Source organism: Eutrigla gurnardus, assembly GCF_963514095.1.
Source record: "Eutrigla gurnardus genome assembly, chromosome: 18".
NCBI lineage: Eukaryota > Metazoa > Chordata > Actinopteri > Perciformes > Triglidae > Eutrigla > Eutrigla gurnardus.
In genome coordinates, this window is record NC_139929.1 from 1,291,889 (window position 1) to 1,318,986 (window position 27,098).

A 27,098-nucleotide genomic window follows, 5' to 3' on the forward strand; every position below is an offset into this window, starting at 1 on the left:
GTTCCTCCACATAGCCTGGTCTGGTCTCTGGACTAATGTGAGCTACAATCTAGACCTCTGGGGGACCACAGACAGTCTCTGGTTCCTCCACATAGCCTGGTCTGGTCTCTGGACTAATGTGAGCTACAATCTAGACCTCTGGGGGACCACAGACAGTCTCTGGTTCCTCCACATAGCCTGGTCTGGTCTCTGGACTAATGTGAGCTACAATCTAGACCTATGGGGGACCACAGACAGTCTCTGGTTCCTCCACATAGCCTGGTCTGGTCTCTGGACTAATGTGAGCTACAATCTAGACCTCTGGGGGACCACAGACAGTCTCTGGTTCCTCCACATAGCCTGGTCTGGTCTCTGGACTAATGTGAGCTACAATCTAGACCTCTGGGGGACCACAGACAGTCTCTGGTTCCTCCACATGGTCTGGTCTGGTCTCTGGACTCATGAAAGACTTTCTGGACCTGAAACATTATCTGTTAAAGTGACAAACATCACATGTGGAATTCAGGGAACATTTCAGACGGGGATCAAAAGAAATATTTGTCTGTCACTGTTGACTACGTGCATATTTGCCCCACAATAGGGACCCGTGGTGGTCCACCGATGGGGGTCTACCGATGGGCGTCCACTGATGGGCGTCCACCGATGGGAGTCCAGCGATGGGGGTCTACCGATGGGCGTCCACTGATGGGCGTCCACCGATGGGAGTCCAGCGATGGGGGTCTACCGATGGGCGTCCACCGATGGGAGTCCAGCGATGGGAGTCCAGCGATGGGGGTCCACCGCTGGGGGTCTGTATATGACTCTGTTTGCAGCTCAGTTTGGGGTTGGAGCGTCAGTGAGGCGTGAACGTCGGGTTAGACGATGAACCCGGCGTCACACTGAACCTGAACATATATGGACATGACGTTGGACTCTCCCACCTTCCGTGTGCGTGAGAAGGGGGTCAGAGTCTCGTCATCGCCGCACCGTGATTGTTTTCCAAGCATCATGACGACGACGGTTCCTCTTTCCCGTGCGAGGCAGCAAGAATATAAATATAAAACGTCCCGCCTCTCCGGGTTCATTCATCACCCGTCTTCGGTGAGTCGACCTGGAACGAGGAAGCAGTTTAAAGCCCAGATCCACCACAGGCCCGCTCCACGACATGAAGATGTGTTCCACCGTCTCGGCCGGCCGCTGGACTTGCCTGCTGGCCGTGGCTCTGCTGGTGCTGCTGTCGGCCCTGCATTCAGGTAGGTTTCATGTACGGATACAGAACTTTGAAAAGGAAATTGTCTATATAAGAGAAAAAATACTGTATGTATATATATATATATATATATAAATTCTAACTGCTAATCTACTGATTATTTTTCCGGCTTATAACGTGTGCTTTGCATTATTATTTTTTGTTATATTTCTTTTTAATTATGTCAGTTGTTTATTTTTTCCTTGTTATTGTTCGTTTTCTACGGGTGAATAAGTAGAAATATATTAACTAATAGTCACATGAAACCTCCCCGGCTGATTAGACAATTATTGTTTGTATTACAAGGTTTCTGAGATGTTATGTTTCAACATGCAAATGAGGCATTATTGTATTAAATACATGCTCATTTGCATACATTCCCAGACCAGAAATCTGAACATTGGATGAAGTTGGGTTTAAAAGGATCTTACGCTACATTTTCTCCATATTTTTAACAATAAAATGTTGTTGTAAAATGAATGTTAAAAAAATGGACTAATAGACAATCAGCATGACACTTCCCCAGCTGATAACTGACATCAAGACAATTATATTATGAGGCGTTTTCTTTTGGTAACTTTTGGTGAATTTAGGAGAAATCTAGAGACGCAAACACACAAAAGTAGTAAATTTAATGTTTTCTTTGCACTAGCGTGAAAGAAGACATTTTATGGGAGAAAAATAGACCAAAATCTCAACACTGCATGTGTGACACATTTCTTATTTGTTTCCATTATGTGAATTGTATGCGGTCTTACATGTGTGCAGATAAAATATTTCACACATTAATATATATTTAAAACAAGCAGAAGTGGCATTGATTCTCACACGGTTGTGACGCTGAATAACGCCGGCGTTTCCTCTCTCGGTGCTGTTGCAGCGGATGCCTCCGGTCCGGTGATCCCCTGCTGTAGGAAAGCCAGCTCCAAGAAGATCCACATCTTCCAAGAGTGTTACGAACAGATGCCGCGTCACAACTGCATCCACGCCTTCCTGTAAGCATCACACCCACGCTTCACCACATTGTTGAGCTAGAGCTGTAAGGAAATCTGTGAAATGCAAAATGTTTGCGTGCTTCCAACCCCAACATGTGTTTTTATGTCTCCGTGTCCAGGATTATAAACAAGAGGGGGCGCTACTGCATCACACCAGATGCTGCGTGGCTCAAAGCCAAGATGGCGACGGTGAGAATCGGACATTTCTTTTATTACATGTGTTATATATGGGTTTAACCAGCGAGGACGTTTTTGATCAACTCAGTCGTTTAGACGGGACTGACTATCAAAAGCAAAAGTAACCTGAACCGACATATTTTATACTTTATACCCAGCGAAACATTGGACTTGTTTCTGACACTTCTGCATTTTAACTGAAGCGTGTTTTAAATATGATAAATGAAACGTGGGCAGTGCAAAGTGCTGACCCGGATGTTTTAAGGACTTGTCTAACACTTCCTCTCCTTGTCCCGCCTCCAGGGGAAGCTACACTGTCCTCAAGATCTGTCACGTTAACAGAAGCAACTACCCAGGACATCTACTCCTGCTCTCTATTTATACCTTTTACACAAATATCTATTTATTTTTTTTAATATTTATCTTTATACTGCAATAAAAACGGACTTGTGTGGCATGTATTTTTTTGCAAAACTGTCAATAAAGAAAAATGTTGTTTTTTCAAACCTGCAACCAAAAATAAATCATGTTGAAAGGATTAAAAATGTTTTTCTTTATTTATAATGGCCGATAGTATGAATGTGGATTGTAATGAAGCAGGCAACATCCCAGGATGCATCTGTGACTTGTAAGAAGTGGACGTTGTCACGGTGACGACGGTGTTTAAGCCACAACTTGGGTATTTTGGCCGCGGCTATCTTGGCTCTTTTGTAACCATTGGGACTGTGGTAAACGTGCACCGTCATCTGCTCAGCATCGACGTTTCAAACAGAAACACGGTTCCTCTTTCAGCGAGAAGCCGAGCCGTATATAAGATCCCACCTGTCCGGCTGCTCATCACTAGACCTTTCAGCGAGTTGGGCAGTGACAGATAAGGAAGCAGCGGCAGATCCAGAGTCAGTGCGGTGTTTGAAGATGTGGAAGATGCTCTGCTCCGGGATATGCATGCTCGGCCTGGCCACTCTGATGGTCTTCTCTGCACCGGGAGTTACGGCTGCTGGTACGCATGTCTGCATCGTGTTGAACGTAGAGTATCTGCCGTCTTTAAGGCTATCGCCGGTCTATGCTTAATGCGATGAGTATGTGGGCACAACATCTGGTGTTCTAGTTATTTAAGAGATATAAAAAATAGATATTTGGTTGATCAATCGACTGTGAGAGTAGCAGCCAGGTTGAGTTCTCTGTGGATCAAGTAGTTGTTTAAATCCTCTTAGTTCCAACTTCATGTACATCCTAACTGACTGATGCTGCAGCACCAACATCTACCCCTTTACATTTATCGTAATTGTATGTCTCTCTCACTGTCCGTTAGCTCCACATATGTTGTTTGGCTGCTGTGCAACGGTCAACGGACCGCGGCCCATCGACCCATCGAGCATCAAGCACTGCTTTGTGCAGAATCGAACCAGCTGTCCACACCACGCCATCGTGTAAGTGCAGCAACGATCCAAATGTCACATTCATGCATACTAGGCTTGGGCCACACAAACAAACCTAATGCTTCATTTCCCCGTGTTCCTGTATTTAGGATCATAACGGAGGTGCAAAATTATTGCATCAGGCCGACTCCGCCGTGGATCACCAAGCGTTTAGCGGAGGTGAGAATCAGCCGTTTCTAACACCACGAGCTGCAGTCAGAAGGTTTCTATGAAGCCGATGGCGACCTCACGTGCTGTTTGCTTGTTCCGCTTGTAAACCAGGCGGCGTAGACCGTTAGATCGAAGAACACCACACAAATATGGTCATAACTTTGCAGCACTTTCCTATGAAGTTTCCTGGAGATAACGATGAAATAGGGAAATTCGCTCGAGAGAAAAGCCACTGTTAAAACGCTATTGATCATTCAAGTGAATAACTGGAATTAATTAATTACATTTTCCCAACGATTAGAACCAAATTACACGGTTAATGTTAATTATTAGCGTGCTACAGAGCTGTAAAATAAAGCGCTGTGAAAGAACTTGCCGTTAGCAGCACAACTGATGCAAAACAAATTCACAGGAATAACGATAATAATAATGATGATGATTTTAATTCCCGTTTTCTCCCCCTCACTCTCTCTGCAACACAGGGAACATTAAAATGTCCCCCAGAGTTCACAGAAGAAAGTGAACGGAGAAGATTTGAAGACCTGGATGAAGATGATCTGGAGTAACAAAACCGGCGCAGCAAAAGCAGCTGCCGAGAAAGATTTTTATTAATCTGTACTTGCTTTTACTGAGACTATTTAAAAAAAACTAAACGCAGATTATTTTCCACAGCTTTAAAAATGTCTTGCTTTGATTTTTTTTTGTTGGAAATGAATTGGGAAAGATAAATAAAGATTTTGAAATGATAATGGTGACTGAATCTTGATTTTTCCACGTTGAGGTCTACGTTTAGTGCTGTAGTTCAGCGTAGTGGCATGAATGGGGATTTCTGTGTGGTAAGAATGGAAACGACTAGAATAGCAGTGTGATGAGTCAGTGAGGTCATTCCTCGCCGTCTGGACTTCAGTGGCCACACCCGCTCTGTGTGCGTTTTATTCATAAGAGTTTTATGTCCTTGATCAAAACGTCAAAACGGAGGTTCGGTTTATTCATATATATTATATAAATACACACAAACCTGGACAGAAGTTCTTGATAGTTCACCAAAGTAGTTCCTGAATACAGTTAAAATACATAAGTACAATAATAAGTTGCTGTGCACCATATATTGTATGTGAGATATGTGCAGTCTGTCTCATATCATAAGTCACAACAAAAACTCAAACAACGCCGCTATGATCACCGGATCTCAATGAGTGACCGTTAGGGATGACATTGGAAACTTCATGTACATTTATCCCGCCAAAATAATGGCGATTCGCGATTTTATCCCTATAATCATCAAAATATGATTAAAACTCTTAAAATGGCAATAAAACATCGTGGATCAGTTTACATTTAATCAAGAAACAAATATTCTTATTGCATCACAGATAAGACGCATCTGTTTTTAGTGAAAAATAGCAAATCATCTTAAATAAGATGATGACGAATCAATAAAGGATGAATACATGATTCTCATTGCAGCCTGAACCAGACCAGTCGGGTTTCTTCCACACGATGACGGAGCTCTTTCAGGTTCAAAAACATAAACTTGAAAGCAGAAATGTGCAATGAAATGTGAAGCAACACGAAGCAGCGATATCAGATTGCATGTCATGTCAGTTTAGTTTATCTGTGGTTGTGATCGTGGCGGTTGTCAGTTGCTCGTATCAATATTTCATAAAAACCGCGTCCTCAAACTGCCAGTTTTACAGATTAGTTTATCAAATTAAGGGTTGACCGATGTGGCTTTTTCAGGGACGATTATTACTCATCTAAGAGAGCGATAACAGATATTTGTCTGCCATAAAGTCAAAAAGTGTCCACATTTAGAATGTCAAACTTTCCTTAAAGCGTCTGTTTAATCCACCTTTCAACGTGACCTGAGCACAAAAAGCTTTATTATGATGCTGAACAAATGAACAAACAAATAGAATATATTGATATTCTATCAGCAAATAGTCTTAAAAAAGGATCAATAACCATAAAAATGTTGACTATCAGCACCAGTAATCAGTCCCTGAATAAAATATCTAAAAAATGAAATAAACATTATTCTAGTTTCCCCCCAAACACAACAAGTTAACAGAAATGTTCCCAGCCTTTGAGAGGACCAGCAGAAACACGTCGTCATGGTGACGGGGCGATGAAGCAACAGGAATGAGGAAGATGCTGTAGGTTTGTGTCCGTTTGATTAAAAAGATATTCTCCATGGGAGCAGAATCTAACATCTAAATAACTAAGAGCAGCTGATAGATATGGACTCTGTTCTTAGAGTTTAATGTGTGCACACCGTTTGGAAACAGAAGTTTTATATGTTTTTATATTCTGGCATATTTGCTGTAGAATACCTGCAGACAAACCGTTGGGACATTTTGCATCTAACGTCCTCTCCCTCCTTCTTTTCTAAAATATGGACAGTTTGACTGCAGGTTCTCTTTTCCCCACATGGTGGCGACAAAGTTGTGCTGTCGCCAGACTGCTGGTGTATGACTGTGTGTGTGTGTGATGGTGTTACAGCTGCATCAATTCAAGTTACAGAGGAGAACAAAATGTCGTTGAACTCTTAAAGTTTTGGCATGAAAATAGTTTGAAAGAAATTCTACAAAAATATTTACATACTAGATTTCATAGAAAAGGCTGCTTAGATTCAAAAGATGTGCACACTTTCTCCTTGTTTTAGAGCCAGTTGTTCATAAAGCTGTGGATTGATTTTGTGCACTGCATGAAAAATGTCGGCAGGTCTTCTTTGTCACCAGCAGGCGGCGCCAGAGAGTAAACACAACACCGGCCAGACAAGAAACACTTCAGGTCTCTGAAATCAACAGGGTTACTTTTATAACATTTATAATAAAAACACCTAGTCTGTTAAGAGTGGCTTTTTAAAGAATGTAAATACATTAGGTCAATATATTGTTTTTTAAAAAAAAGGTTAATAATAATAATAGAATTTATTAAATTCAAAGGAAATCGTATTTATTTTTCTACCTCATTTCCGATCATCTCTATAATAATACACCTTTAATATGTGAGGTTAAACTGATTGGATGCAGTTGTTCAGGTGTTGCTTGTATTACCGACGCTTATTTAATATTTCACACTATCACTGACACCGTCGTGTGGTGCTGTCATCCCGTAAACCAAACTTTAATATAAAGTTATTCATTAATTCCCCAAAGGGATGGGGAGAAATTATCATAGTTATTGCATTTTTTTACAGGACATTTTTTTTAAATCGATTTTTTTACGTGAGAGTAGAGCAGACAGCGACATCATATCCGTTTCTGGAAGAAACAGTAAAGAGCTGCCGAGAGTCAGATGTCAGTCAAACTGACATCTGACTCTCGTTGTTTTTGTAAATGTGACCCGTGATATCTCGCCTCATAAAGAGTCAAATTCAAACTTTTGTTTTTGTTTAAGTCTCAATAAATTGTGAATACTGTTGCAGAACAGACAACCGCATCATCCAAACGCCAAGAAACAAACGGAACGAGAGATCTTTCTCACAGCGAAGCAGCACCACTGAGGGGGCCACCGTCTTTTTGTGGTCGAAGCGTTTCCATGGAGATTCTTGGCCTTCGTCACTTACGGTCGTGTCTTTACGTTGAAGAAGCAGGTGTGAAAATAACAGCTCAAAGCCACGTGTTGATTTTCTTTCTCATTACAAAAGGGTGTTAAAAATAATTATGCAATAACATGATTTGTTTCTGAACAGAATATAAAAAAGTGATTCCATTAAGTTAAAGTGTCATTTTAATAGTTTTAAGCGTATTGTGATGATTATGTGGATCATATTCTGTATGCAGATTATTTAGGCAGAATAATGGGGACATATAATTGTTCTCGAGGTCCACTTACTAGCCATGTGGAGATAAAGTCTTGAGTTTAGTCAAACAGATTTCATTGAGCTGTATGCGTTTTCACAGTAAAACATAAACTGTGCCGTACGGAGGACGTTAACATTGTTTTACATTGTGGTGATTTGCTGATTCCAGAAAAGTGCCCATCATTTCCTCACATCCTGTGTGATGACCATGTGACACAGCATGAAAGCTATTAGTAAGGCGCTGAATGCTGATATCGGCGTATGATCAGTGTGTCACATGACCCGGCCTTGTCCAGTGTGTGGCATGATTACTTCCCCCACAGTAATTGAGTGGTAAAGGGCTTCAAGGAAACCACGTGGAACCATGAAGTCACACATTTTCCACTGTAGAATGACAATTTCTTCAAAACCTTGATTCCTGCAGTGTGACTACTTATCTGTGGGAAACGCTGACGTTACTGGATAACATTTAATTAAAGAAGCCTCATGTTCAGACTGAAAAGATATAGTCTTAGTCTTAAGACGAAAATGCTTATTAGTTTTAGTCACATTTTGGTCATTGTTTACCTTCATAGTTTTAGTCGACGAAAAGTAAAAACTAGGGATGCTCCGATCGATCGGCCGCCGATCGTTATCGGCCGATATGGCCTCAAACAGGTTGATCGGCGATCGGTCAAAGTGCCGATCAGAAAAGCCGATCGCATATTTATATATTTTTATTACCCGAGACTGTTTTTCTGCGCCTGACGCAGGTGGGAATTTCGTGGCCGGTGGCCTGTCAAAGTTCCAGCGTAAACAACGCTAGTGACGTGTGGTGGGCTTTTATCAGCCACCCTCGTGCGCACAGTCGGCTCGTCCCGTGTCTGTTGATCAGAGCGCTGTTCGCTGGGATTGTTCCAAAATACAACGTGCGCAACTTCGCGAGCCGCGCAGGTGAAGTATCAACATCACATGCGAGAACGTCAGCCGTTCGTCAGCTTAATTACAGCCACCCGAGTGGAGCTGAGCGAGCGGGCAGTGGAAGCACAGCTGCATTTTTATTATTAAAGTACGCTCCGGTTCCCGTCCCGTTCCGCTCCGGTGTGCGCACATGTTTGTAGTCAAAAGCGTAGCTGAACGAGCAAGTGGCCACGAGCGGGCAGCGGATTTTGCAGAGAGCGGAGCGAAGTACCGGTCCGGTTCCGCTCCGGTCCGCTCACACCGCGAGTCTGAAGCCCAAGCCCGACCCAGAATCCTGCTGTGTCCTACACAGTCATCGACAGTATGTTCAGTCATAAAACGGCTCTATTATTATTATTATTATTATTCTCCCATCCATTCTGTGATTGGTGATCGGTATCGGCCCCCAAAAATGCTGATTTTTTTTTCTTAATGCATTGCCAAAATGTTTATGATCAGGAAAAATTATCGGGAATGATCGGAATTGTATCGGGAGAAAAAAAAAGTGATCAGATCGGGAAATATCGGGATCGGCAGATACTCAAACTCAAACGATCGGGATCGGATCGGGAGCAAAAAAACGTGATCGGGACAACCCTAGTAAAAACATTTTAGTCATTACTTTTAGAAGCATAGAAAAAATGCTTTTGACGAACATATTTCGTCATAGTTTTCGTTAACGAAATTAACACTGATCTGAAACCAGATTTGACCAACAGATGAACACACGTTGCTTTACATTTAGGGCATTTAGCAGATGCTTTTGTCCAAAGCGACTTACAATAAGTACATTTGTCAAGATACAGAAGATGTGGCACAGAAACATGTAGACCTATAAACCACTCAGCTCAATGGGGAAACCCACCAGAAATACTTCCACATCCACATCTGTCAATGAAAACCACAGACAGTATTGGGCTTCCTCGGTGGACCTGGACACTATAAAAGGGAACACATGTATAAATAAACTATAAAAGGGAAACTCCAGCCAGCAAATTAGTGTTGCGCCACTGACGAGACACCCTGAGGTCATAGTCTTAGTCCGGGTTGACAACAGCTCAGGATAAAGTGGCGACCTTTTCAGACCCCCTTTCACATGCACCTTGGAGGTAGACATCCATAAAGATTGAGTGGATTAATGTCTGACTGAGCAGAGAATGGTGTTGCTCTCCCTCTGTGTGTGTTGTTATCAGAGCTTCTCCTTGCTTTGTTGACAGTCGGCCGGCCGTGCATGTAAGCGTGCCCTACTGGCCCTACGAGCTCTGCCATGCTCTCATAATGCATAACCAACCCTCCAGTTCCCCCTCAGGTCAACACTGTTAGCTCTGTTAGCACGTTTGTTGGCGTTTGCACCTTTAGCACCGTTAACTACGAGCAGCTGGCTCGCAACGGCATCGAGAGGCAATTCCAAACGCTTCCAATCTCGTATCTTGTAAGACTTGGTCCCCCGTTTCAAACCCAGACAAAGTTTAACATGTGATTGTTGCAGGCGGTTTGATTTCCCTCCACACTGATCAAAGAACAGGAGGGGGAAGTGGTTCATGATTTCATTTCTGCTACCGAACAGTAACAACAAGCTGCAGACGTCTTTCAGATGTGGTCTGCAGAAATACAGCAGAATAAACGCCGTTCTAACCTCTCGATGTGACCTGATGCTTCTTCTCAAACTCATGTTTCACTCAGATTTCAAACAGTGAGCATTTCTAACTCCCATTAAGTGCATTCCTTTGTGCCGCTCATGTCAAATGTGTCATGAGTTGAACGTGAGATGAGGTCGGAAACAGCCAGTCGCACCTGATATAGACGTAAACACACTTGTAAGAGGGACGCTATTTGAAAAATGCAGCTCGCCCTCCAAAAAAACCCAGCTCTTTACTTGCACATTACGGAGATTTTTGAGATACGTTTATTTTAGACTTTGAGCAAATAAAGCAGGAGAGGAAGGCCCTATATATATATATATATAAAAAATGTTTAAAAAAAAAAAAACCCCAAGCGTGTCGCAACCAAACAAACAGAAGTGGTTTGAAAATGAAGTAGGAAGGAAGTTAAGTCTACTGCGATCAAACCTCAAACCGAGACACTTTTCACCCGTTTCTCTACCGGCTTCAACCAGTAAATCTGGAGAAAATGGAAACTTATGTTTGGCACTGAAAACATAAAAAGGTGGAAATAGTTGTAGCCTTGAAGTCGATCAATTATCAGAGGTAATCGTAGCACGGAGTTCATTCTCAGAATCTTCAAACAGGCCAGATTAAAATGTCTGTTGGTTTTAGTTTTCTTTCTCTTCCAAGTCACACACAATCATTTCTTTACATCCGTTTAAATCATGTTTACTCCAAATTTGTTTTTCAGAAATGCTGCTTGCGTAGACATTAGTTAGTCAGAGCGCTGTGAGCTTCAGTAAATGCAACACCCCCCAACACTTCTCAGAAAGGCCATCTCACCAAAACTGTAATGTAATGATGTAATCCTCCAGCACAGGTGATATGACTGTTTGATTTAAAATACCTCCGCAATCAAAGAAGAAGACAAGCGGTGCAGTTGGCTGCAAATTAATCACCGAGCTTCAGACATCACACCATTAAAAGCAAGCTATTTTCAGCAGGGTGATGGTTTTATCAAACTAATCACTTCCTCTTCTGAGTCACTGATGGCAGCGTAGACATCAAAGCGCCTCTCAAGGCCGGGAAAGCAAATATTAATACGTCACAACGAAGAAAATCAACATCAAATCAACGAAATCCCAAAAATGCATCCAGTCGTGCACAAAGAATCACTATCTCACCATCGCACGCTACTTTTGCAGAATGTCATATACAACCCCGAACATTATCGGACCACCGATCAGTGAAAGTGAAATGAGTCGTTTCACGTTGATCCTGGTGAATTCACATCATCGTCTAGTTCACAACGTGAGAAACGGAGCCCGATTTAAAATAAATATGGGATACAAATACACATTTTAATGTTTATTCATCCTTTATTTATGCAGGGAGACCTTGTGATTCATTTAAGATATTATTATTTAAGATAAGGCCTGATCAAAAGACTCCACAATTCAGTACTACATAGTTTGCAGCCTTTTCATGTTTTAACATGTATATGTGTTGAGAAACACATCTCTGATTTTTACTTTATCCACGTTTTAAGAATGTTGGGGGATCAAACTGGGTTTAAAACAGCTGCACTGCTTCTAGCTGCTCGGGAAGCTTTTAGGTTTTGTTTTGACATAAAACGTCTCAAAGACACTTTTACTTTCACATTTAGATCCCACGGTAACACAAAAAAACGAGTGAGTCTGAGTGGGAAGTTTCTGCTTTCATAATGTTCCAGTCTGTGGCTTTGTTTTAAACTGGAATCCTGTTTTGAATCATTTAAACTCCTCCAGTAGTAGTGCACTGATCTGCATTCATTAGGTAACTGAACATTTCCGCTGGTTGCTCCACTAAAACGCTGTAACACTCAGTTGCACACAATAAAGCCTGCGGTCGAAGCCGATTGGAGAAGTCATGGTAGAGGAGATGTGATGTCGGGGAAAGTGATCAAAAATACGGCCTTCAAGAAAAGAAGATGACCGTCCACCCAAAGAACATGGGGATTAATGTGATTAAAAGATCCCAACGATGGGAAACCACGTAGATGTAAAAGTGATGAAAACATTGTGTTGGTTTATTTAATGTAATGACGCTGGGTTTTCATCTGCCGACATCTCTTCTGAGTTATTAAATATAAAAAGTCATTTCCCACCACTTTGTAAAACGTGTTGTCTTCCGCTTGCCTTCCCGCCCGTCATGATCAATACATTGGTATCTAATCGCTGCCGTGCGGTGCATCAACAACATCACTGCAATGTGGGGATGTTGTTGATGCAACATCCCCACATTGTGTTGCGATATGATGTGTCACATTAAATGTTAAAATGTCAACAACAGCATCGAGTTGTACTTTTTACATTTTGGAATTGAGGAACGTCTGATGAAACATTATGTTATTATTCTAAAGCACTTATAATGATGTTTGCAAGCTATGTGTGTGTGTGTGTGTGTGTCTAGAACAACAGCCAAACAGCGAGTAAAGTACTGCTCAATTTCTTCTATCGTAGGAAGCATGTTTATCTGGAAACGGATTCTTGTATCCCTGAAACAGTAACAATGTGCTGATCTGTTTTATCCTGTTGGATCATTCAAAATATGTGATTCTTACTGAAACCTGACTTGTAATGTGGAATCAAATAAAGTATATGTGTGTGTGTGTCTTTAAAGTCACTGGGATTAGATCTGGGAGGGAATCAAATGGTAATCTGGAACTGAAATGACTCGTCTGCCATGAGTCTGACTGATAAAATAAACTTGTAGGTGTTTCACATTAAGGAGTGACCGTGTTAACTGGTGACTTTCAGCTGAAATGCGATGCATAATTACACATGTTTAGGGTCGGTGTAGACAATAAACTCAGATGTGTTTATAATAGATTGAAGGGGGTAGCCGACTTCTTCCATTGGCATTTTTAAACTACGAGCAACCGTTCAGCCGGGAGTCACCAGCTAACACGGTCCCTATTTAAACCCAAACACCGGCGAGCTACTAAACGTGTCGACGACGGCTGGACTGTTTAAAACTCACTAATTCAATCACAGATGTACATATCACTGTTACCAAACTGTTAAAGTGTTTGTTAGGGCCATGTTGAGACATGTCCGCCTCACTCGGCTCGTTGCCACATTCTTTCCAACTTCCTCAGCGTTACAAAAGTTTCACTCTGAAACTTTTATTTATCATGGTTTTTTTTTCAGTGAGGAAAACAAGACAAGCTTTAACCCTTCATTGTTGTAAAATGAAGCTTACACAAACTGGACGCTGGCCCCTTTGCGTTACATTTGCAGATTGATTGTTTAACATCTTTTGCCTCGTTAAGGAGTTATTAACGTGTAAGTTTGGCGGAAATTGAAAATAAAGCTATTTTCTGAATGAAAATACATCAACTAAGCCGTGGAGGAAGTAATTTTCGCTCATCACGCAGTTCAGAGCTAGCACGGGTGGAAGCTAGAGTCCAACATCGCAAACAGTGGGTTAGCATGGGGCCAACAGCCACACGCTTTCAAAATCGCATTTTTAAACCACTAACATTGCTCAAAACAGCGCCAAACCTCGTCAGCAGCTTGCTCTGGGTGTCTACACATAAAACGAAGCACCAACAACTCAGTTCATGAACCCGAAGTTTATAACAGAAGACAGTTAAGAACACTCACCAATTCTACCCCTGCCAGCTCCTCGCGAAGGATAGTCCGTAAGTGTCGATTACCGAACGCAGCTCTCGTGTTCCCGTGTGAGATCTCGCGTGACATGTATGTGCTTCAGATAAGGCTGCTGTCTTGAACTGATTGGAAGTGTATACAAACTATCCCGACGTTTTTACCCACCGTTATTAACTTATATTTGGCCAAACTGCCACTAATTTAAAAGTATACTCGTTTTATTCTGGGCGAAATCTTCAGTTTCACTTTCACTTTTGCATTGCGTTCGGTAATCGACACTTACGGACTATCCTTCGCGAGGAGCTGGCAGGGGTAGACTTGGTGAGTGTTCTTAACTGTCTTCTGTTATAAACTTCGGGTTCATGAACTGAGTTGTTGGTGCTTCGTTTTATGTGTAGACACCCAGAGCAAGCTGCTGACGAGGTTTGGCGCTGTTTTGAGCAATGTTAGTGGTTTAAAAATGCGATTTTGAAAGCGTGTGGCTGTCTGCCCCATGCTAACCCACTGTTTGCGATGTTGGACTCTAGCTCCCACCCGTGCTAGCTCTGAACTGCGTGATGAGCGAAAATTACTTCCTCCACGGCTTAGTTGATGTATTTTCATTCAGAAAATAGCTTTATTTTCAATTTCCGCCAAACTTACACTTTAAATGTGGAAATAAAAAACGTTGTGACCCTTGGCCTCTAAGGGATTCCTAACACCCCCGCGATCGGACAATCAGGGAAAAGAACGTGACTTCATTTTCCAAACGAAACAGTGATGAAAGTGCTTCCTGTTGGTAACATGCCGGTCACTTCGTGGAAAACCCCGTCAATGAGCGGGTCATTCAGGCGAAGAGAGACAGAGAGCGAAGGGAAAAGAAAAAAGCAGGAAGATGACTAACCGGAGGTTCACTTCTGCTTTCTCAGGCCTTTAAGTATCCGACGTCTCCAGACGGAGGTCAGTTCACCGAGATCTCTGGAGACGAAGGGAGAAGAAAAAGACCAGCTGAGATCACTTCAACCACTATTCATCCACTTCACCTCAAATCTATCATCCTATTTTTGTTGAAAATGGCAAACTGTGGAAGCCTGTTGAAGAGCGTGCTGGTGGCCGTCGTCCTGATGGCTGTGGTTCAGTCTGGATCGGCAGGTGAGACTCAACATTTAGATCTCACAGATGTGTTTTTTTAATCCTCCTGCGAGCCGATTTAAAACATTCTTATGAAACTAACTTGTGTCCGTCTCTGTTCAGCAGAAAAGTTGGCAACCTGCTGTAAAAAAGTCGACATAACGGAGATAACCGAGCCGATCTCAGGATACTTGGTCCAGGAAGCGAACCCTCCGTGTGTCCGGGCCGTCATGTGAGTACAAAAGAGCAGCACTGTACCTTTAAATAGCAAATAATAATTGATCCAGCTCAAAAAATGTAGTTTTTTTTCTCATTTACAGTAATGAATAGCTTCAATTTCAACTTTATAACTTTGCATTAGCCATATCTACGGCATATTACAAGCCCAAGTCCTGGAAAGAAACCCCCTGTTTTTCTTCCAAACGATAGATTCTTTTCAATTAAGCTGATTATCCAAACAATTCAAACCATTTAATTCTCAGCCTGTTGCTATTACACCAAGCCAGCTTGTGTTGTAGGAGAATGAGTCCGTTCTAATGGTGCACGTGTTTGTGTTTTCCTGCAGCTTTCAAACATCCAAAGGTCTTTTCTGCAGTTACTTGAGGGCTCCTTGGGTTCGCAGAAAGATCGTTGCCTTCGAGTGAGTTGATCATTTCCTTCGTTTGCCTTTTCTACGCATTCATTCATCCATTCAACCCCAAAATGAAAAAGAAAGACATCTAAATATGTTTTTTCTTCTTTCTCGCAGGAAAGCAAAAGCTGAGGTCGCGGTTTCATCCGTGCTCCCCTCGTCTTCCGTCTCCCTCCTCTCCATGATCACATCCACCGCCTCCCCTCCTTCCTCCTCCTCGTTCCCCTCCTCCTCTACTCCTTCCTCCTCCTCCTCGTTCCCCTCCTCCTCCACTCCTCTCTCCTCCTCGTTCCCCTCCTCCTCCACTCCTCTCTTCTCCTCCTCTTTCCCCTCCACATCCGAGACACCTGCTGATGAAACCTTCTCAGGAGAGGAGGCGGTCTTCTCCACCTCCAGCCAATGAAAACAAAGAGTTCGCCGCCACGCCCTCAACGCCCTCAACGCCCCGATGTTTGAAACAGCACTTGAAGAGGAGAATTTCTGTGTTGAATATTTAGTTTCTTTCAATAGTGACATTATTTATTAGTTTAATTTAATTGACCAGGGCTGATAAAAAATATTCATGTATTTATTATTAGTGTATTTATCATTATTACAGTCCTGAGAAAATGTTTTGAGCTATTTATTTATTTAAAAAAAAAACCTTGTCATGAATCCATTAACATGTGAAATTGGTCAGAAATAAAACATTGCACATGTGAAACTAAACTGCATCCAGCTCATCCTTCTGACTGTTTACCTGGATCTTATCTGACACCTTCTCTGCGAAAGGGAAGGAGCTATTTCTCCAATCCCCCCCCTCGCTCATACCAGCTATAAAGGGGGCTCACCTCAATCATACAAGATCGCATTCTAAAAATAAATCTGCCATGCTTTTTCCTGAGGGCTGTCTGAGACCAAGACCCTGTGAACAATGGGAACATGCACTAGACCTCTCAGACCACATCAATATGTGCAAGACACAGTCTCTTCCATCCGAGCACACCTCACCAATATAAAATATACCAGAAATATTCACCTGCCAACTACATGCACATGCTCTGGTCGGACCCCAAACTATCCGAGGTTGTGGTCGGTGGTCGTGGGTAAAGTGGTGGACCCCAAGTCCCTCGCTGCCCTTTACAGAATTCCTTTAATGTCCGATGCACCCAAAGGACATGCAACAAGTCATTGCATTCACCCTTCCTCCCCGGCCTACTCATGATAAACAGACCCAGGAGATGCTGCAGCACAAATGGCTTGAAATGGTTAGGTTCTTCCTGAAGAGATTCCTTACAGACCCTTTAAAAAAAACCTGGCATGCCTTTTTAGAGCATAGTGTCACTATCTACAAATACAAGAAATCTACAAATACATAAAAGGCCTGCAGGGCCCATGTATCAAGGTGGCGTGTGGCCGCTGTGTTGTGGTTGGAACATTACATCATCCACGATGGCAGCAAGTTGTTCAACTTCTCAGTGTAAAAAAGGGCATGTTATCATGCAAATATCGATGATCATTTTCCATATTGGTCCTCCGTAGGCAGCAGGGTTTTCCTTTCCCCCGGTTTCACACAAACCGTCACAGTCAGGTACGTTAACATAATGTAAAATTTTAAAAAAAAGCAGCTTCTGCCTCCGCCATCATTAGCCGTGTTTCCTTTTCACATATTTGGAACGATCCCATGAGAAAAGCTGTATGGCAACGGCAACATTTGAAAAAAAAAAAGAGAGGAAAACTTAAGATTGCTGAGAAACGTTCTTTCACTCGCTTGAGGTTGAAACTCACATGACTGATCAGGAGATTCGGCTGGATACATATTTATATATCGTCTCCATCTGACATGGCAGAATGATTCAAACTTGACCAACTGAAACTTATTCTTCTCTTTTCTTCACTAAAGTAGACATTTTTATGTCGGCCAAGCTGACGTTTTTGGTTTCCAGTTTCCACTTCTCCTTCTACTCGGAAGTAAAAGTGTAGAAGGTGACAGACTCTGAGATGTACTCTAATATAAAGTATCCCTATTAAGGACATTTCTACCTGTTTTTTTTTGCAAGACTAACTTGATCTCTCATAATATTAATAAACAAAACAATTATCGACAATTCCCCTCAAATGCATGAAGACTAGGGTAACTGTTTTGAAAAGTAAGGAAATGTCTGTAGTGTATTTTGATGTGTGCCCCAAAAAAAGAGGAAGTGTTTGGTGCTTGCACAAAGAAAAGACATTCATAAATGTCTGCACAGTGTTGTGAACATTAGCTGAAGCAAGACAAGTGGGCCGTTACTAAATGCATTAATAAAGTCTTTGTAAATTCACACAGTGGGACTAATACAGGATTATCTCCTCTTTAAAGAGTCAACTGATACCAATGTTAACGTAGACGTCGATGCATCTTTTGACCGGTCTTCACTGGGATGCTTTAAAGACCAGCGAGTGCAGCGTCCTTTCAGATTTGCAGATATATCTTTTGCTGCCTTCCACCAGGAATTACACATTTATCAAATCATCCACTCTGTCAATATATATAGAACGTGACATAACAGGTCACATCAACTACCACACAGCTTTTTCACAGTTTCGTGTTTTCCTGTGTAAATGTGTGTGTGTGTGTGTGAGAGTGAGCGTGTGTGTGTGTGTGTGTGTGTGAGAGAGTGTGAGATTGTGAGTGTGTGTGTGTGTGTGTGTGTGTGTGTGTGTGTGGAAACGTGTGAGGTTGTTTCTCAGAAGGCTGTGACAGACGAGCTTATAGAGAATCTCAGAAGAGGGGTGGAGGTGTGAAGATGCCATGACCGCACAAACGCGTCATCGGCGCTTCCCTCGATAAAGCCCACCCCGACTCTGCACTCGCCAATAAATGTCCCCATAAGGTCCATCAGCTCCTGCACTCGCAGCCTGATCGGTAAAAAAACACTCTTCAACATGTCCTCCAGGAACCTGACCATCGGCGTCCTGCTGCTCGCAGCGTGTCTGTGCTTCCAGGCGTCTGCACTCAACAGTAAGTACCGAGCCAACCTGTACAGACATCAAAACTACAGACGTTTCTGACCGGTCCCGCAAAGTGGCGATGGCGCCCGCTACCAATGGAGCTAATGCTAAAGGCTAACTACTAGTTATGATGAAACATCCCTCGCCGTATGTTTCACATAGATGCAGCAGGCAAGCGTGACACATGGAGACATTAATAAAACTTGTAGTTTTGGTCATTTTTCCAGGTGCTTTAACAAATTCCTCCTGCAGATTTCTTGCAATTATTAATATTGTTAAAAGTTATTAAATGTTAGGGGTTTCGTGAAACTGTGTTGCTCTACACCTGGCAAGACTTGCAAAAGGAGGTAATAGTCATGTGACAAACATCCAATCCACAGTGAATTATGCATTGGTATCAAAAAAGGTGATTTTTTTTTCAGATAGAAGGTTTTGTGTCATCTATTAGATGGACATACACAAAGCCAAACAGGATTCTAGTTTAAAAAAATCTAATCTTTCTCTCGTCCCCTTTTCAGATCGCTTCGCTCGCAAAAAGTTATCGTGCTGCACGAGGGTCCACCCCTCGGACATCAGCCTCGACGTGACCGGGAACACTTATCGTGAACAATATTCAGCCCATCGCTGTGTGGACGCCATCATGTAAGTCTGGACAGGTTTTCTGACACACAAACATACACACATAGAACCTTCCATCATTTTCCTCTCCCCCCCCTCCACAGTTTTTCAACACAAGATGGAACGGTCTGCGTTGATCCCAGGGCTGCTTGGGTCCGTAAACGTAAGTAGTAGTCTCACTCACACACACACACACACACACACACACACACACACACACACACACACACACACACACACACTAATGCTGACTCTTCTGTCTCTCTCTAGTTACTGCCAAGATGACCAAGGTGTGAAGCCTCGCTGCACATCTGAGCAAAAACATTTCCCTTGCTGTGGTTTGAAAACCCCCACAATGCAACACCTACATGCACGCTTGCAACTGAGCTCAGACATATAGCTTACATCTGCAGAAAGTGAGATATGTAGCAATGCATTTTGTATATCTGAAACCATTTCTGCTTGTTTCCTGAAATGTTGAAATACATAACGAGATATTTTGCTGAAGGTGACGTTTCTGAGTTCCTTGAAATCAACCGCTATCTTTTTATTGACTTGTGGTCGGCGATGTGATATTTAGAGAGGAGAGGGTAAAATGCTGATATCTGTTTCTTTTTAATGTGACGAAAATACAACAAATAAAATACATTTTACAAAAAGTGCTGAACTTGAATGAACATGTTTTTGACAGTTATTGTCTGCATTATGTCCGTTTGAAAAACTGCATCAGCGTCATGTCATGGGGAGTTGTGATGCACTGACCAAGGTGAGGAAGTTTTCAGCTGGGATTTAGTGCCACCTAGTGACCATTTCAAGGTGTGACACAACAGAGAGAAGCAGAAATTGAATGTTCCCTGTTTACATACTCAGATGCCATTTTCACCAAGTGCACCAAACTAAAACTACTACAATCCAATACAAGAGTCCCACAATAGTTGTTGGTAATATTTGACCTTGTTGTGTGAAATTATGCCAATAAAACAATAGATGGTAGCTTGGTAGCTGATTTGAAAGCTGTTAATAAGACAAGCTCCATTAATAAAACCCCCAACAGCTCGTTGTCTTGCCTTTAATACGACGTAAACACACAACTCAGCACTAAGGTTAAACTATGAAAAGCCATTATAACTGTAAATAATCTGGACCAAACGTTTCAGTTGCAGGAGGTTCTTCAAAATACTTTTCAAGCGGGTTCACAACTTGTAATGTTAGCTAAATGAAAAGTCTCCCGTTAATCTTCATGTTGTGTGCTGATGGGATGCTATGAGCTAAAACCATCACTGTGGACCAGTTCAAACTAAAACCATTAACCAATATGACAGTACAAAAGAGAAGAACTAATATCATTGATAGCCTACATGAAACTCAACTAAAACAACAATACGACCTCACAAGTCCCAGTTGACCAATGTCAATACAACGTATACGCTGGGGGCTAACGTTAGCATCTAGCTCATAAGCTAAAGACGCGTTAGCATTTGACGCTAGCTGACGTTTATTCGTTTAATTATTTAAAAGTAGTTAATAGGATTCATAACCACCGTAAAACATGGGCGGGATATTCATATTAACGAATATAAATCACAAATGTAACGTCGTTTCTTACCGTCGACGTACGATGTCGCAGTTACGTTGAACTTCATCGTCAAGTGATCTGAATGCGGTGAACTGATTGGCTGTTAGCCGGGACGGCAGCCCTCGTCTCGCGATATCGCGCTTTAGATTCTAATCCCGCCTACTTTGTTAGTGGTCCAATCAAATGCGAAGGATTTTATTTAACTCCCTCTTGTGACTGGCCAGCCTGTTTCACTGGGGAACATGGTCTTTGTAGTCTTTTGTGTCTTTTAGTTGTTGTCTTGTTAGTTTGATTGTGTCTCTTTGTAGTTTTATTGTGTCCCTGTAGTTGCTTTGGTTTCTTTATAGTAATAATAATAATAATAATAATAATAATAATAATTATTATTATTATTTCTATAATAAATTGTATTTGTATAGCACTTATATGAACACAAAGATGCTTAATCCATCCTTGGTTGCTATAAACAAATATTGCATTGCAAGTGCAGATATTACGGGTTCAATAAATGAATTAAATAAATAAAATATGTAGGCTGTCATGTTTCACAGATACGTTGTATATGAATATTTTTACAACAAAACAAATCGATTAAAAATGTGCTTATTGTTACTTTTCCTCACAAAAAAAGTTGCTCATCCTGTTGCAAATGAGTAGAATATAAATGTAATTACTGGCAATAAAGTTAAACACAGAGCCAAAGAAGACGGGAAAGACCGGGAGGCTGACTTAGCTCACTTAGCTCACATGAGTGGGATGAAGCGACCCGAGACAGAAGTAATCTCAGCCGAGCCGAGCAGCAGATGATTGATAAACCTTCTCAGAAACGCTTAACAATCCGAGGTAAACACGACTCCTCCCAGGAGAAAACACAAAAAAGGCTTCCAACAATAAATTCGTCTCACGCTCAATGTTTTCTTCTATTTACAAGTGAAGCAACGTGCTCTCTTCCTTGTTGACCTCTGACCTCCGACAGCAGGGTGCCGGCGTGAGCTGTCAAGTGCAGATCAACACACACACACACACAGCGGCGATGGTTTCACTCCGCAACCGATGTGGAAACGTAAACACGAGATAAGGACAGAAAGGTGCGAGTCGAAACCACCACCTTTCAGTTTCTGTAGAAGAAGAAACCTGGAAGAAGTCAAATATTGACTCCAACAAGACGAACGGCGATGTCAAAACATGGGGCTTTACAGGAGAACGGCTCATAAATAAGGATTTTAAGCAAAAGTATGGACGCGTTTCTCAGAATTCATCGTACTTTTAACGGGATTGAAGCCTGAAAAACTGGCAGGGAAAGTTTGAACCATTTCATTTAAGTTGCTGAATGATGGCGTTTGTTTTTACAGCTGCTTCACGTCACACGTGTACACGCCTTATCTTATCACACGCGTCATAAATGTTCATTTCAGGCCTTTATCTGCCGACACTGATGATGCTGATGTCATCCTACAACCAAGTCTCATAAAAAATGACATTCCCATACAAAGAAACTGCGTTTGAATTACGTTTCAATGGAAAATGTATTTAGTCTTTGATTTAATTTCCTTCTGCCAACTAAATTTTGTTGTGTTTTTGGCAAAACCATGATTTTTTTTTTCAATCTGAGGAAATCAATTAGTCTCAAAACGGCTGACTCATATGAGGATGTGATTTCTAGGAGTTGATGTCATCACATCGATATTTAAGAACATATGTGCAGTATAGAGTGTATGTGAAGAACAAACATGACAAGTCTCCATGATAAAAAGCTTTTATACATAAAACATATGGAGTCACAGGTTTACAGTTGTGTTCAAAGGTTGATAAAATCCCCTCGAGTTCATTAACATAATAAACAACATCAAATACAAAACAATGGTCTGTACAAGGCAACGTAAGTGTTTAATGGCTGTGTCTAAGTAGAACTGAGTTTACTAGTATAGTATTTCATTTAAAGGCTTTTCTCTTTTATTGAATCGTTTTGGGGTCCATGATGGTCTACGGTTTCTGATCCTGTTCCAATCTAGAAGCTAATCCTGGAATACACAAACTACAGTAAACCTGTATGTGTCCTCTGTGTAGGACAGGAGTTCCCAATGGGGGGGGTCGGGACCCCAACAAGGGGATCAGGATAAACCTGAGGGGTCTTGAGATGATTGACCAGAATATCTTGTTTTGAACGACTATCATTCAGAATCTCCACCTCTTGTTGTCATCTTCTGATTATTAATAAACCCAAACAACATATTTCTAAATGCATACATTCTTTATGGCTTGTTTTTGAATGTTTTTCCTTTTGAAGAAAACCAACAAAAAGAGGATATATATCATTAAATCAAAAGGTATTATTAACGTTGTAGTTGTCTTCACTGAAACAGATAAAACACTCGGCTGTCTCCCATAAATATCTGAGACAACTGAGAATATGGAAGTGTGTCGTCTATTTATTGATGCAATGTTTTTGGACTTTAAATCCAGGCGTTAAAACGCCGTCGATGAAGACGAATAAGAAGTCCTTCACCTCAGAAACTTCGGTCCCTGCAGGAGCCAACGATAAGTCCTCGACGGTGACCCTCAACAGTACCTCAGGGTCAGGGTCAGTCCTGAAGCCCCGCCCCCCTCCCCTCCCATCAGAGCACCGTGATCTCGGTCTGCAGGATGGACTGGGCTCGGGAGTTCCTGGGGAAGTGGTTTTCGTTGCCGTTGCGGCTGACCGAGGCGGCGTGCAGCCTGTAGTCCCGCCCCACGTAACGCTTGAGGGATAAACTCCTCCACGTCCTCCTCAGCTCGCTCTGGACCTGTTTACCCAAACACCAACGAAGAAGAGTGTGTGAGAGTTTAAATCCAGTGTGTGTGTGTGTGTGTGTGTGTGTGTGTGTGTGTGTGTGTGTGTGTGTGTGACAGAGTGTGTGTGCAGACTCACCTCACTGTTGAGGAAACAATAGAGAACGGCAACAATAAGGCCCTGAAACATAAAAGGCTTTTAAGTGACAGAACATCAACTTTTTTTTTAATGAAGCACTGAGATCGTCCTCCTGTTGTCATGACGACGCTGAATCCTAAATGGAGGAACCGGGTCTTGTCTCCTGGGTCTGTGATCCCCCAGAGGTCTGTTTTCCAAGAATGTGTATATGTACGTGGAAGTAACCGGGCTCCGTTGTTACCTGGAAGGATCCGAGGCCGAGTTCAAAGAAGATCTTGATGTGCTTCATGTTCTTGTCGGCCGGCTCCATCAGGTAGACGAAGACCACGTAGTTGATCCCGAACAGGGGGATCAGCAGGAGGGTGGACTTAGCCAGACGTCTGAAACACAAGTGGTTGGTGTAAAGTGGAGTGTGTTCTTCTTTCTCTCCTCCAAAAACATTCTATTTATTTTATTGGGAATTAGATTAGATTAGTGGTTAGGGACCGATCTGTGTCAGAATATTTAATGTTATATTTGATGGAAAACATAACGTGAGGTGGACTTCAAACACAGAGAAATTGGTTTTCCATTGACATTGAAAATTGAAAACATTTTGAAAAAGTGTGTCATCATGTTGTGGCTTCTATAAAACTACAACAATTCAGAAAATATAAGAAAATGAGAAAAATGAATATGATGTAACAAAATATTGAACTTTAAAAATCAAAGAAAGTGGTTAGATACACTTATAAAAACATTCCATCCTGTTTTTTGGATGACCAACAGGCCCCTCCCCCAAGTTTCTCCTCAACATGCGTCTTGCGCTCTCATTGGCTGTGTCACCTGAACGCCCTCTAACATGTCAGTCTAATGAGGTCAGAGGTCAGGGGTCACCTGTACTGCGACTGTTCGTTTCCTCCCACGCCGGAGCAGCGGAGCTTCTGCACCAGGATGCGGATGATGCTGATGAACAGGACGAAGTTGATCTGGTGGAGAACCGGAGAACCGGAGACGTCCTTTAACACAAACACCATCTCAGACAAATTAAAAACTACTAATGAGTGTGATTGTAAGGAGATGTTGTTCCTCACAATGACCGAAGCCATGATGGGCCAGTTCATCAGCCTGTTGGGGACGGGGTTCTCGTTCATCTCCCAGCACCTGCAACCAGCAAAGCAAGGCTTGTTCTTTAAGCTTTGCCAATCATTTTCAGGTATCTGTACTTTACTGTAGTATTTATCTGGACTTTACTGTAGTATTTATCTGGACTTTTCCTACAATGCATTATTGATTATTGTTTTTCTTATTAATATGATGTAATATTCAGCCAGTAGAAGTTTAATTGGATTGAATCAAGTGAAGAAAACCCCATTTCAGGTTTAAATTGTTTTATAAAACATTCCACTCTCACTATCATGTTGTTTTGAATGATTAAACCTCCTAATAGATGCTGCTGTGGACTCACCTGGTGTCCTCCAGGTAGACCCGACATACGATCCACGCCACCATGAAGATGGAGGGGATCCCTGCAGACGAGAGGGGAGGTCAGAGTCTCAGTCTGAGGCAGGAAGCTCCACGTCTGCACTCACGTACATTAAACAGCTGATGCATTAGGGAGGAAGCGTTGGCAAAGCGGTGATGGATGGTGGAGGGAGGCGTCGCTTGGCAGCGGGGACAGAGCTGAGTGAACACAGGGGAGCCGGGAGAATGTTCACCGCCCGACCTTTCATGAATCACGCCGATCCGTGAGGCGGTTTCTACTAAAGACGGCAGCTTCCAGGTGGATACCGGCGTTAGCTTAGCTTAGCATAAAGCTTTGCTTCCTCACAGAGGGATGTAGTTCCAATATGACACCTTTTTAATGAACCACACAAACTAAATATAATGTGGTAGATTGGTGTTTTGTTACAGGCGGACAGAGACGAGCTCGGATAACAACACACACAGCGGGAGAGTGTTTGTTTACATGAAGTGTGACTATGACCACGTACCCCAGCCGATGAGCATGTAGATGGAGAGGCGGGTGGAGTAGCTGTGGATGACCAGCAGCAGCGTGTGCAGGTACAAACCCTCCACCAGCAGCCAGAAGAAGTTGGCCATGATGAAGTAGTTGAAGAACACCAGGCTGGCTTTACATCCCACCTGGAACAGGAAGCATGTACTTATACAACGGCTACACAATCATATCTGTCATAGAATCAAGGTGGACTGAAAGCTTAAAACATGTAATTAATTTGGGGCGTATGTATGTATGTATGTATATATATGTAATCATTGGAGTTCAGTGAGGTTTCTGTGGGTGGAGGACATGCGTGTGATTGGTCAGGAGCGTGTGGACGCGTGTGATTGGTCAGGACGGGCGTACCAGCGATGGCTGCGTGCTGCAGTCCGACTCGTGGTCGTCGGAGAAGAGCAGCGCGTCTTTGGTGAGAACGGCGGCGGCTCGCAGGACGAACGACAGGAACAAGTTCAGGTGGATGTAGTTCCTGGTGCAGTGGAGCCTCCTACACACACACACACACACACACACACACACACACACACACACACACACACACAGTGTGTTTAGACACGGCGTCCTGGTGGGAAGCCAGTGAGGGATGTATGTAAACAGGGCGATAGCAGCAGAGTGAACATCTGGAGTCGATCCAGATGTTGGTCATCGGTCATCACGGCATTTCTACCACAAACCGTTATCAGCTGTGTGTGTGTTTATATGTATATAAAATATACAGAAATATAGACAATCCTCACACACTCAGACCTGAACGTTATATATATTTTCCTCAGTAAACGTCGACTCCACCCGGAGGAGAAACACAAAATAACATGAATCATTATTGTTATGTGAAGAAAATCAGAACTGGTCCAGTATGTTTGCTACACCTAAAGTTCTGAATATTAAATCAGTAAAATCAGTATTTAAATTACATTTTCGTTTCAGTTTTCTATTCATGTTTTATTTTACAAATAAATAACCAGACGTGTGTGTGTACGGACTGTTTGGCATGTTTTAACAGAATCGTGTGGAATTACAGCTGATTTAATGGATAAAAATGCATATTTGAACATAAAGATAATTCATGTTAAAGACGGAATATGATCCAACAAACATAAATAAATAAACACGTTGTTTCGGACATCTTAGTTCAGCTTCTTCTTCCTTTTGGGTTTTTAAAATCAACCGATGATGAAGCTGTACTGAGCATCTCCAGAGGTTTTATCTAACTGGTCTGACTGGTCTGCCTGGTCTGACTGGTCTGACTGGTCTGCCTGGCCTACCTGGTCTTACTGGTCTGACTGGTTGTGG

The 27,098-nt window shown here is 42.3% G+C and overlaps 4 protein-coding genes and 1 long non-coding RNA gene across 5 annotated transcripts in view; 4 read left to right on the forward strand and 1 right to left on the reverse strand.

Moving 5' to 3' along the window:
• The first annotated feature begins 980 nt into the window (after positions 1-980).
• On the forward strand, positions 981-2,904 carry LOC311028832 (uncharacterized protein). The gene is made up of 4 exons (XM_084033628.1): positions 981-1,232; positions 2,109-2,223; positions 2,343-2,412; positions 2,704-2,904. Exons 1-4 carry the CDS (start codon positions 1,145-1,147, stop codon positions 2,737-2,739), a joined length of 309 nt encoding a protein of 102 aa, XP_083889754.1. The 5' UTR covers positions 981-1,144; the 3' UTR covers positions 2,740-2,904.
• Positions 2,905-3,265: 361 nt separating this feature from the next.
• On the forward strand, positions 3,266-4,738 carry LOC311029100 (uncharacterized protein). The gene is made up of 4 exons (XM_084034034.1): positions 3,266-3,400; positions 3,713-3,830; positions 3,929-3,998; positions 4,472-4,738. Exons 1-4 carry the CDS (start codon positions 3,316-3,318, stop codon positions 4,553-4,555), a joined length of 357 nt encoding a protein of 118 aa, XP_083890160.1. The 5' UTR covers positions 3,266-3,315; the 3' UTR covers positions 4,556-4,738.
• Positions 4,739-14,944: 10,206 nt separating this feature from the next.
• Positions 14,945-16,442, forward strand: LOC311028720 (uncharacterized protein). The gene is made up of 4 exons (XM_084033433.1): positions 14,945-15,124; positions 15,227-15,335; positions 15,669-15,743; positions 15,852-16,442. Exons 1-4 carry the CDS (start codon positions 15,046-15,048, stop codon positions 16,135-16,137), a joined length of 549 nt encoding a protein of 182 aa, XP_083889559.1. The 5' UTR covers positions 14,945-15,045; the 3' UTR covers positions 16,138-16,442.
• Positions 16,443-18,553: 2,111 nt separating this feature from the next.
• LOC311028605 lies at positions 18,554-19,995 on the forward strand. The gene is made up of 4 exons (XR_014598739.1): positions 18,554-18,714; positions 19,223-19,346; positions 19,427-19,485; positions 19,593-19,995. It is a non-coding gene; the product is annotated as an uncharacterized lncRNA (long non-coding RNA).
• A 2,643-nt stretch (positions 19,996-22,638) lies between these two features.
• The window catches only part of LOC311028708 (vasoactive intestinal polypeptide receptor 2-like), a 15,156-nt gene continuing 10,696 nt past the window's right edge, over positions 22,639-27,098 (reverse strand). Inside the window, exons 6-13 of the mRNA XM_084033420.1 lie at positions 26,154-26,292; positions 25,780-25,930; positions 25,254-25,314; positions 24,880-24,949; positions 24,683-24,774; positions 24,048-24,186; positions 23,807-23,848; positions 22,639-23,681 (exon numbers count right to left, since the gene is read on the reverse strand). Of these exons, the coding sequence (XP_083889546.1) occupies positions 23,514-23,681; positions 23,807-23,848; positions 24,048-24,186; positions 24,683-24,774; positions 24,880-24,949; positions 25,254-25,314; positions 25,780-25,930; positions 26,154-26,292 (862 nt within the window). The 3' untranslated portion in view covers positions 22,639-23,513. The remainder of the gene's footprint in view (positions 23,682-23,806; positions 23,849-24,047; positions 24,187-24,682; positions 24,775-24,879; positions 24,950-25,253; positions 25,315-25,779; positions 25,931-26,153; positions 26,293-27,098) is intronic.